The sequence below is a fragment of the Diceros bicornis genome, chromosome 7 (genome assembly GCF_020826845.1).
Source record: "Diceros bicornis minor isolate mBicDic1 chromosome 7, mDicBic1.mat.cur, whole genome shotgun sequence".
Classification (NCBI taxonomy): Eukaryota; Metazoa; Chordata; class Mammalia; order Perissodactyla; family Rhinocerotidae; genus Diceros; species Diceros bicornis.
Window position 1 is genome coordinate 16615835 of NC_080746.1, and position 12658 is coordinate 16628492.

At 35.7% G+C, this 12658-nt stretch overlaps 1 protein-coding gene across 4 annotated transcripts in view; it reads right to left on the reverse strand.

Moving 5' to 3' along the window:
• The window catches only part of ARHGEF12 (Rho guanine nucleotide exchange factor 12), a 134954-nt gene that overhangs the window by 15332 nt on the left and 106964 nt on the right, over positions 1 to 12658 (reverse strand). For all 4 annotated transcript variants that reach the window (XM_058544998.1, XM_058544997.1, XM_058545000.1 and 1 more), the window contains 6 exons: positions 12116 to 12270; positions 10971 to 11117; positions 9831 to 9916; positions 6796 to 6921; positions 4694 to 4808; positions 3250 to 3350 (listed from right to left, as the gene is read on the reverse strand). In XM_058544998.1, the coding sequence (XP_058400981.1) occupies positions 3250 to 3350; positions 4694 to 4808; positions 6796 to 6921; positions 9831 to 9916; positions 10971 to 11117; positions 12116 to 12270 (730 nt within the window). The remainder of the gene's footprint in view (positions 1 to 3249; positions 3351 to 4693; positions 4809 to 6795; positions 6922 to 9830; positions 9917 to 10970; positions 11118 to 12115; positions 12271 to 12658) is intronic.

Genomic DNA, 12658 nt, shown 5'->3' on the forward strand with positions numbered 1-12658 from the left:
AGAGAGCTATCTCATCCTTTTAATGGCTGATGGTATTCAACTCTGTGAATGAACTATGGTTTATTTAACTATACCTTACTGATGGACAGGTAGGTTACTTCCAACCTTCTCCTATAACAAACGATGCTATAGTAAAATGGCCTTACACATATGCTTTTGTACACATATGCAGATATATTTATAGGATAAATTTCTAGAGGAAGAACTTTTAGATCAAAAGGTATACACATTTTTTTCCCAAGATTATAAAAATTTCCAAATACACACAAAAGTTTGAATGTGTACATTGAACACCCATATACCCACTACCTACATTCCACAATTAACATCTGCTATATTTTTTTATCATATATCTATCCGTCTATTCATCCCTCTATTTATCCATTAATCCAACTTATATTTTGGATGCATTTAAAAATAAGTTACATATAGAAGCACACTTTAAATATTTTAGCATGCATATCATTGACAAGAGTTTAATATTTGTTTATAGTTCTTCTTTTGAAGTAAAATTTACCTACAGTGAAATGCACACATTTTAAGTGTACCTTTCCAGGAATTTTTACAAATGCATACACCTGTGCAAACTCCTATCAAGACAGGAAATATCACCATCACCTCAGAAAGTTCCTTCATGCTTCTTCCTAGTTAATCTGTCTCCATATCCTCAGTGACAACCTCTACTCTGATTTTTTTTTCCACCATAGATTAGATTTGCCTGTCCTAGAAGTTATATGAATAGAATTACATGTATGCACTCTTTTGTGTCTGGTTTCTTTCAGTCAGCATAATGCTTGTGTGGATCAGTTGTTCATTCCTTTTTATTGCTGGAATTATTCTAGTTTATGACTATACCACATTTGGTTTATGCTATAAACATTCTTGTACAAGTCTGTGGGCATATATCTTCACTTCTCCTGGGTAAATCACTAGTAATGGAATTGCTGGGTCCAATGGTAGATGTAAGAATATGTGCATTTTTAATTTAGGTAAAAATCACCAAACTGCCCTCTGAGGTTTTACCTTTTTACACTCCAAACAACACATTTGAAAGTTCCCGTTTTCCCACAGCCTTACCAACAGAGTTGTCATCATACTCAGTTCCTAAGAAATTACATCCAGGTCCACAGATTCAATCAGCCTCTATATGCTTACAATCTTATATTTTTATCTTCAGCACAGTCCTCTTAGAGGTGGATCCATATAGCCAATTGCTTACTGTATGTCTTCACCTGTATCCCAAACTAGACTCATCATCTTCCCCACAATCTGGGGCTTCTCCACTCATCCTGTCCATCCAAATGTGCAGGCTAGAGACCTGAGATTTATTCTTGACATCACCTCTCTTCAAATACTTCTCTAATCAGTCACCAAGTCCCGTCAATTTTACCTGCTAAATACTTTCTCCATTCTTGCACTTCTCTAGGCCACCAGCACCTATCCTGGACTGCTGCAACAGACTACTAACCGAGCTCTTCCATCCACTCTCTCCCCTTCTAGGTACTTTTGCTGTCAGCATCTTTGCCGTAGACATCTTTGCTGCAGACATCTTTGCCACAAGCATTTTCGAGGCCAACGTTTTCAACGTATAACTAATTGGCCGTAAGGCAATTTTGCCATAAAAGATAAAATAACTAGTTGACAGTTTGTGCCACATTTCCCACAAAATTTTAGAATGTCTATCAACAGACATAGGACAATATGCCAAGAACAAACAACAGTGTGGAAGGCTTTTCACAACACAATACAAAGTTCAGTTTCAAATATGCATCCTAGTATTTGGAAACTGATGCCTCTCTTAATGAAGGAAGAAATTTTAGTGAAAAAGAAAAAGTGTCATGGACGCCGAACGAACAGATGAATCAACAAGCGAAAAAAGCTGCATAATACTATGAAAAAAAGACTTCGAACAAAAGTGCTTAGGTACAACCAATCCACAAAATCAGTTTTTGCACAGTATTGTCATGAATCTATACATATTTTAAATGTATTCAAATATTTTGTATTTATTTCACAATAAAGCCTTTTTAATTTTGTTATTCATTTCTCATGTTTCATTGTGTCCTTTATTCAGCAGAAATAAAACCCACAAAATAAAATCAGTTATTTGCGCAGTATTGCTATGAATCTACACACATTTTAAATGTATTCAAATACTTTGTATTCATTTTGCAATAAAATCTTTTTAATTTTGTTATTCATTTTTCACGTTCCATCATGTCCTTTTTAATGTCCCTCTTTTACCTTTCGTTATTTTATCTTTTACAGTAAAATTGCCTTACGGCCAATTTGTTATGCAGCAAAAACGCTTGCGGAAAGATGTCTAAGACAAAGCAGCTTATGCCGAAAATATGAGACAAGCTCTCACTCTCCACTCTCTTCCGTCTTCAACCCGTCCCCCATAGAGCAGGATGAGTGACATTCATAAAGCGAAAAATCTGAACATGCTACTCTCCCTCTTAAATGTCTATAATGAATTCCTACTGCTCTTAGAATAAAAAACAAAATCTTCAACAGTCTACAGGGCCCTATATGATTTGGCCCTGGCCTACTGTGCCTCATTTCAGACCACTCTAATTTTGCTTTTTAGGCACGATCCACACTATTCTAATCTTTCCGTTCCTCAAAGAGACCACGCTTTCTTTTTACCTCAGGACTTTCGCACATGCTGTTCCCTCTACCTAAGGTTGCCCCCTCCCACATTCTTTTGGTACATTTCCACTTATCCTTCAGAGCCTTGGCCTAAATGTCAATTCCTCAAGGAAGCTTTCTCTGATGGCCGCTACCTAACATCCTCAAACTAGGCTAGCCCACCCCCAAGTTATACACTCCTAGCATCCTGAACATCTCCTACATAGCAACTACCATAACTGATATAAAATACTTGCACTAAAATCTGTTCAATGCCTCTGTGTCCTGCTAGAAAACAAGCTCAGTGTGGGCAATTATTGTACTCATCATCTTAACCACTCTTTACCCTACACACAGCATACAGTAGATGCTCTATAAATGTTTGTTGAATGAACAGATGAATGAAAGAGCAAACAAGTGACTAGCAATGCTCAAAGAGGCCAAATACAACTCTGATGTTCTATCACAAATTGATCTGGACCCACCTACTACACAAATAGTTAACAAATGTCCCACCCTTCAATTACGTAATGATAATTTTAATTATTATTTCAGATTCCAGGTAACACTAATTTAATATTTTCACGATGTCATCCTGTAGCTTCTTTCCCGTCTTACCTGCTTGTTTTCTGCCTCCCTGACAGCCTGATTTACATAATTTAAGATCTGACGACAGTGATCTGCAGCTTTCTTCACCTTCTCCCTTTCCACTGGCCATTCTAAATAGGGGAAACAAATCCAAAATGTAAAATGGAGGAAATCAGAAAAGAATATAAATATATAAATAAATGAGACATCATTTTATTTCAACAGGTGTAAGAACTTACTAAGACTCTGAATTATTTTTATACTCAGATAAAATCTATGGCAGAATCTCAATTCAGGTAGTCTTTGCACAGGTGAGACTTCTTATGACAGTACCTTAAAACATAAATACTAATCTTTAAAAATAAACCATAGCATAGAACCCCAAATCCAAGAAGTGATACTCTACATCAACTATCAGGCCCACTATGTTAAACACTCTAGGGAGTGGGTCTCATTTATGTTGTAAGCTACATAAATAGGTCCCTTCTCCCGCTAGAATTTCACAGTGCACAGCCTACATGATTATGTCCAGAGGACCTGTTAAGCAATATTTTTTAATGATAACACAATTTAAAATAACTCCAAAATAAGTTTCTTTGAATTTGAGACTATATTTAAAGAAAGAAAATAGATTATAACATTTGCATCATTAAAAGATGAAATTCACCAAAATGTGTTGAGGTTACATTGAGATCTACAATGTAAAGAATACCGAAATCAGAATATTCAAAATTACAACCCTCCAAGCAATAATCTAACTATACTGAACAGATATAGTAAAGTATAAAAATTAATGTGTATGAGTATTTTCAAATTCTCAGGCATAAGAAACAGGAGTTTGATTGCATAAAATTATTAACGAGAACTAAGTATAAGAGCCTAAAGCTCAATTGAGAAACTCAGATTCACTTCATGTTTCAAAACAGGCGAGTTGGAATTACAACGCGTTGGTTGGGCTTAATGACAGTACATATATAGATACAAAACACCTCTTCAACCCAGTATAAGCCTTCTTCAAAGCAAATATGACATATGCTAGAGGAAGGATTGGAAAACTTTTCCTGTAAAGGGCCAGATAATAAATATTTTATACTTGACAGGCCAAATGGTCTTTGTCACAACTATTCAACTCTGCTGTTGCAGTGCAAAAGTAGTCAGAGACAATATGTCAACAAATGAGCATGACTATGTTCCAATAAAACTTTATTTATAAAAATAGGCAATGAGCCAGATTTGGCCCATGATCCAGAGTTTGCCAAACTTTGTGCTACAGCTACTAACGGAGTACATTAAACCAAATAGCCTGAAGAAGACTGGATTGAATCTTGTCAGAAACTTTTGCCATACTATTTGGAAATCCAACCTCCAGAAACCAGGATGCTGTGAGAGATTATTTAGCAGGACAAGTTTTTTTCTTTGGCTTGGGGGGTGATTGGGGTTTCTAAGCTTTTCAATTTCAGTACGAATGCTGTACCTGTGTATTTGGCAATATTATCCAATAGAAGAGGGTACTTAGTAAGCCTCTGCATTTGAGTGGGAATGATATCCTTCAGCTGTAGACGACGACATAGTGGATTACTCTCAGCATCCTAAAATTAAATAAGTGAATTGGTAATTCTTATTAGGACGTTAATTACCTAACACATGCCATTGATTCATCATACAAACGTCTACAGCATCACAGTTTTGGTTATTAAATCAAGAACTAAAACATGCCAAGACACACCATTGCCACACTATACTTCTGCTTGCTCATTTACCCCCATAATGGAGGAGGGGAGCTTTATCACTAAGCCAATGGATTCTTTGTTATCTGTTTAAGCGAGGACTGAGAATATCCATAATCAACTCTGTTGCTTTCTTGTGGTAAAACACTTCTAACCTCACATATTCAGAAAATCCAGTTACATGTCCCTATGATTGGCATTCCTACCAAAAGTTAGTTGGCTAATTTGCTATCTACCATTCCAAGCAGGCACAATGGATCACCAGTCTGGATATACCGGGAGTCTAGAACATAGTCTACAAGCCTTTCAGTGAAGTGTTAGATAGTAAATATTTTAGGCTTCGTATGCCATACAGTCTCTGTCACAACTACTCAGCTCTGCTGTTTTAGCACAAAAGTTGCCACAGACAATAGGTAAATGAATGAACATGGCTATGTGTGGTAAAGAGTTCTAAGATGGCCTCCAAGATTCTCACTCCCACTCTCCGGCATACAGCCTGTATAATCCCCTCCCCTTGGGTGTGGACAGAACCTGTGAATATGATGGAATATCACTCCTATGATTAGCTACAGTTAACTCCGAGTTAATCAACAAGGATAGTGTCCTAGGTGCGTCTGACTTAATCAGAGGAGCCTTCAAAAGAAAGCTCTGTCAGAGAGACACATTCCTACTGGCCTGGAAGAAAGGCAACAGTCATCTTGTAAACTGCCTACAGGGGCCACAAGGCAAAGAGATATGGGCACTCTCTAGCTGAGAGCAGTTCCTAGCCAACAATAGCAAGAAGGCAGGGATCTCAGTTACACATTTACAAGGAAATAAATTCTGCTAACAACCAGTGAGCTTAGAAGAGGAACCCAAGTCTCAGATGAGAACTGCAGCTCCAGCTGACACCTTGATTTCAGCCTGGAGAAAGCATGAAGAGAGGACTAGCTAAACGACACCTGTACTCCTAAACCACAAAAACTGACATAAATTGCTACATTTGTGGTAATTTGTTATACAGCAATAAAAACTAATACATTGTGTTCCAATAAAACTTTATTTACTAAAACAGGCAAAGAGCTGGATATGGTCTGTGGGATGTAGTTTACTGACCCTTGATCTATACCAATATATACCTCAATAAGTATGATCACTGCTATATTCTTCCTTGGGCTTGATGTAAGCCCAGTCTCATGTTTTGATGATATTATTTTAATAGTGTACATGGGCCATTTCCTGACAATATCTCCACAGCAATGTGGACTTCTATGTCATGCTTATACCCTCCAGTAATTTAACAGATAATGTATGGCTTTAAAAAATGTTAACATAGATAAAAACAACAACAAACAAACAGAGACAGAGATTGGATTGGTGGTTACCAGAGGGGAAGCGGGTAGGGAGGAGGGCGAAAGGGATAATTAGGCACATGTGTGTGGTGATGGGTTGTAATTAGCATATGGGTGATGAACATGAGAACATGATGTAATCTATGCAGAAATAGAAGTATAATGATGTACACCTGAAATTTATACCATGTTATAAACCAATGTTACTGCAATAAAAAAAAAAATTTAAAGAAAAAAAGAAAAAAAGAACAGAGTTGGTATTATAAGGAAATTCAGGTGAGACTACGTCTGTATTATAATAACTTGTTATCATTCCCTATCATTGTCTATTCTATGATATGTAAGGATCCTTCATCACGTGTATAATTAAGTATAATAAAGTAATTCAGAGCCTAAAAAAAAAGTTAACATAGATATAATCCTTGTAAAAAACTTAGCCTTAGTCAGAATTCCCCCAGTTTATTCTACAACTGATAAAAAATTGCATTTTTTTCCCTTACATGACTCACTCAACTCACTTGCACAAAAGTCTGGAACTTAGAATCCTTTTTCTGACGAGACTTGATCATTTCCAGGGCAAAAGGTTGGTTACTGCAAAAGGTAGCAGCAGCATGTTTCAACTTTTCCTCCCCTGGTCCACTGAACTGTGCCAAGAATGCAAAGAACACAACAGAGAATGGGATACTGAGCTTATATAAGGCCAGGCAAAATAAGAGATAAACACAATCCTTTCAATATTCCAATAAGTATTCTCAAGTGACAAGAAACAGAGAACTACATATCTATGTGGAATACCAATGTTTCTCCATTAAAAAGGTCTGACCCTGACACATCCAGATCTTTTCTGATCATATTCTAATGTTTTCCTGCTCGTAGCCTATCACAACTTATTACCTTTTCAGTCTATACCACTTCTAAATTAGATAGAAAGGTTGACACTTGGGGAATATGAGACACAAACACTTAAAGGCTGAGATTAAAATTGCATTTTCTTAGAACCTGATACCTTCACAAAACTTACATTCTTACCGCTCTAGGAAGAAAATCCTTGGAATTCTAGTTTTCTTTCTTACTATGAAACCCAGGGCAGTCATAGCTTTTCCGGGTCACAATAAAATTAAATCATTGCTGTTTCACCTGTGCAGAGGCCAGAGCTCCATGCCTTGAATCTCTCTGAGGGAGATCCATGAGCCTTATGAACCTCTTCTGCTAAAAATTATACTTTTTACTGTTATTTTTTAATTTATAAATTTAAGTTTGACTATGCCATGATTTTAAAGTTTCTTCTAAAACATCTAACAAGTGCTTCACTCATGACAGGTACTCTTATAAGAAAAGGTTGAATAAATTATTTTTTAACCATCTTTATATTTTTAATAATTGCTGTTTGGTTTACAAAGAAGCTTTTCATACAATCTCCCACTTAAAGCCATATTTCCAAAAGTTCGTACATGAAGATATTTTGTGGGAAATCCTTTTGTAGTGCATTTGTACATAGATTCAGAGTATTTTTTCTTCAACTAGGACACATACAAAGTGATATTTTAATAGGATGATCTAGTGTTATATTCTTATTCTATTATAAATATGACACTCAAAACACTTGAAGATGAAACTGGCAGCATTTTTAGTATGTTAGTCAATCAAAGTGCCATGCAAATACTAACAGTAGCTGGGTTTACAAAACATAATGCCTCCAACCTCAAGTAGTTTTACAGTAGTTTTATAAGTGGCTTAAATATACGTAAGGTGATCTCAAGGGACCAATACTGAAAAAGTACTCCTAAAACTATTTTTAAAAATAGAGTAAATCTAAAAGTCTATTTATGATTTTTGCTTTCAGTATTTCTGGCCAATGCTTTGTCCTAAATTAACCTTTTGTACCTAATAATTACTAACCAAACTGATTAGTCCATTCTGCTTTTCCTCAACTTTTTATAGGTACATCACATTGGTCAAGAATACAATTCTTTTTATATGTTCTAAAATAAATATTTTGTCTCACTCGGTTAATAGGTTTCTCCACTTTATTCTATCATGTAGTAGATTTATGCAGTCCAAAGGACTATGATAAGAGGACCAATTGTACTTCTGCACCTTATTAACGATGACTCTCACTTGGCACTTGGTGTTAAATATTTTTTATATGAGATGCAAATGAAACTGCTTCAGAATCAAGATTGGTATCTTAAGTCCATATGACTTGCAACATTTTAATCCAAATTTGACATGAAAATTGATGCTAAACTAGGTCCTGATACACATTTTGTTTCAAGTTGAGAAATGTGCTGCCAAGCCAACAGAACTCAGTTATAACTTTCACTGCTGCACTGCAATCAAGAAACAACACGAGTCACATACCACAGAGCAGCCCTAGAGTAAGCTGAACTATTCAAGGAAGTTGAGTCTCCTTAATAACAATAATGCCAGACTGAGTCTAGGGAGAAAATCTCTGGAGAGAACTTTGGAAAGTTCAACAATGCAAGATGAGACTGGATTGTGATTTCCTGATCTTGTTCCATGAGTCAAGTGGCTAAAAAGGGATCTACTACTGGATTAACAGATTTCAAGCCATGATCTCACCATCAATGAAAGGAGTAAGAGGAAGACTGTTTTAGTCAACTTTCTAGTATTTAACCTTTTAAAAAGCTATCATTGTAGAATTACCAAAATCTTGTGGCATTTCCTCAAGCAGACTACATACTGAAGTAAATTTCTGTGGGCATATCTAAACAGTTCCTGTTCAACCTATGTTAAGATTTTGAGAACTACATCATATACTTTACTAGTATTCACAGGCTTTACTACAGTACTTTCTTTAAAAGTTTGGATCAAACCCCCTTTCCCCTGGAAAGATGTTCTGTATGTTCTACTTTAGGTCTTCCTGTTATATATTTCCATAAAAACCTGTACTCTCCCCTTTCTGTAACACTAATCACACTTGAAATAACTAATGACTATTTTCCCATGGATTAAAAGCTTTACTAGGGCAGGACTGCGTCTGCTTTGATTGCCACTGTATTCTCAGCACCTAGAACAGTGCTTGGCACATAAGTATATATTGTGGCATATAACCTGACAACAAGTCAAACAGAAAGATAAACAGAATTTGACAAACAGCTACTATAGTCTCTGAACTCTTTCCTTATACTGTAAATAAGATTAATTTTCACTTTTATACTTTTGTGATGGTAGTTCTGGATCTACAATTGTCTAATGTTTTACTGTACAATTCTGAGATTTGGACAACAGAAGATAGCTAAAATTCCACATCAGTTAAATTACTTTTATCAAGATTCATTTTACTCCATATTCTTTAAACACAAAGAACTAGTATCTTTAATTCGATGAAAAAAAGAGCACTTAGTTTGACTGAGCACTTATTATCAGAAGACATTAAGCAAGAGAATACATACTTGGACTCTTTCATCTCTACATTATTAGCTTTGCAGAATGGATGAGTTTGCATATTTGGAAAGGTTAGTTATTTAACCTTCAATCTTATCATCAAGTGTCTATAAAAATAATAAAATGAAATAGCAAATTTCTTTACCCAGGTCAGCAAATCTTCCCCAATCTGATCAATAACAGAAGTCTCATTCCTCTTTCGAACAGCCTTCATTTGCTCGTTCAACCCAACTAAGGGGGGAAAAAAACAACAGAAAAAATTAAGTATACACTCATTTCAGGCTGAGTTACTGACAGTACCAAGAAACTAAGTGTTCAAAAAAAGGATTTTCAGAGTAGTATAACTGCTTCTAATATCTCCTTAAATATAAATCTGGACACAATTCTTATACATCTAGCTATTTGTGAGCCCTCTCTGAAAAACAGGTGCCAAAGCACAAAACAGTGTGAAAACTAGTACATTACATACAGTATAGGGCTACCAAATATGCATTTAATGTCAAGACTCCACTATAACCATGCTCATAAGGAATTTAAATTTAAATAGTACAGGTGATTCTGCCCACTGTTCCTCTGAAAATGTGTTCACAGGCAATGGATATCATCAAGCAAGAACGTGTCAATGCATGCTGGTGAAATCTAAAACCACCTACAAAGAAGTAAAAGGCATCAATTTGGTGGGTAGGTGTTGATGATGGCACCCTTCATGCAAGAAAGGTTGAAAATTAAGAGTCACAGAGAAACAGTGACTTACAAAAAGAGGAACTGATACTACTGTCTACAAAAGTCCAAAATTCCTTCCTAGAAAGCCAGCAATGTAGTATTTTTACATATTACTCAAGTGTTTCAAGCAAAATAACAATAAAATAATTCCTGAAATCTATCCCACCATGGGATTACATACTATATATTACTATTTATATATTTACACATTTATTATTATATGGGATATATATTTTTAAAAACATATATACTGTAATTGATAGGAAATTTCCAAGGGTAACTTTAACTATTCATGTTTTTCAACTTAGACATTGAATTCAGACCTTAAATCCTGTGTTAATACTCTGTATACAACAGGCTGATGGCAGGGACGGGGGAGAAGATATTCAGGATCCAACATGTCTTTATTTATGTTATGTGCTCACATATAATTATGTAATTTCAGGAATGCTAACATGGATACAGTTACAAGATTTTACTGTATGGTTCCTATACATACATACTCACAATCTTTTATCTATTAGAAACGTTAAGGACAAAGATCAGAGTCAATTTCTCTTACTGTGAAGCTGAAGAATATCTTCCAAGTTTGAAAAAATTTTCCGTAGTTCTGAAGGTGACAGAATTCCTTCTCTGGACACTCGCTGATAGAATACTTGATCAAGAACCTTCAGTGTTCGAACATGAGCTCTTTCAGTGTAGAACAATTCTAAGCAGAAAAAAGGAAACATGAAATGTTACCTTACTTAGAATAATTCCATGGGACCAAACATAGATGTCAGCTGGAATTAAGTAGCAAATGAGTTATATAGTAATTATTGATAGTTTTGAAAGGATGTAGTATCTCTGAAGTCACTTTCTTGATTCCATGAACCTCTCCTACAAACTGCCTCTAAGAGTTGAATACTGGCAAATGAAAAATATCATTCAAAACTATTTTGTACTTAAAAGTTAACAATGTACTCCAAAATCCATCTGTCTTTTTACAATAGTACCCATCAATCACAACTACAACATTAGAAAGCTGTAAGCCAAAACATCTTATAGCCTTTAAATTGAGCCCTCTTCAGAAAAAACAGTACTTTTGGTTATCTAATTTGCCAATAAACTCTTATTTCTGAGGCCAGACTTGAAATTTCACTATGTCTCAATGTTATCAGAGACAAGAAGGATAATTATTCAAATCACATTCTAAAGATGGTAAAGGGTATAGCATCCATGTCACATCTCTGTCACATATATGCTAGCATAAAATAAAGAACACTGCACTAGAACAAAGGAAGACCTGGATCCTAGTTTTATCCCTACCACTCATCAGCTGTATGATCTTGATTAATTCAACAATCACCCTGAGCCTTAGCTGCTTCATTTATAATCTACACACAAAAATAACTTAGCCTGAAAATAAAGTGAGGGGACAAATGGTGCCTCAATGATTTTTCGAGTTTAAGACCTATAACACTATGAATCTTAAATATCCTGAAGGCTAACCACCTTTTCCTTTTAAATTATCAATAAGAATCACAGAACCACTTGCATTTTTTGAGTTGTAAGATTCAAGGATCATCTCTCTAGTTTAATTTCCTCTTTGTTTAAAACAAAAGGCTAGCAGAAGCTCTAAAGCAAACTCCAAGGCTCAGGGCTTTGTTTTACTCTAATAAAACTCAATATATGTGAACAACAATAACAACAGCTAATTAAACTCACCATTAATTACTTCCTGTCTTTTGATCTCACAAGGCTTTAGTCCCAATAACACTTCTCGACTAACAAGCTGTTGCCAGTTGGGTGGATCTGTTTCTAAGTCATTTTCAAACTGTTCATCCTCACTTTGACTTTCTCCAAAAGCTACGCTGTCAAACCTAATGAAGAAAAAATGATGAATTCTATTTGAGGACATCAGGTGAACAACGGGAAATAACACAAGTCTTTACATTAATCAGTCAGATTTCTGAAGTATTGCTTAGCACAGAGCCTGAAACATCACCCTTGCCTACAAAATGCCTTACATATGTTAAATACATACACCTCTATAAATACCTTTCGAATGATTTGTGTTTATCAAAAACTTTCTTTTATGCTAACAGATTTGTGTACAGGGTTTCTTTTCCTTTAAAACTAGGACTTTAGGGGGCTGGCCTGGCGGCATAGTGGTTAAGTTCGCGGGCTCCGCTTCAGCAGGCCAGGGTTTGCGGGTTCGGATCCCGGGTGCGGACTTACACACCGCTCATCAAGCCATGCTGTGGCGGC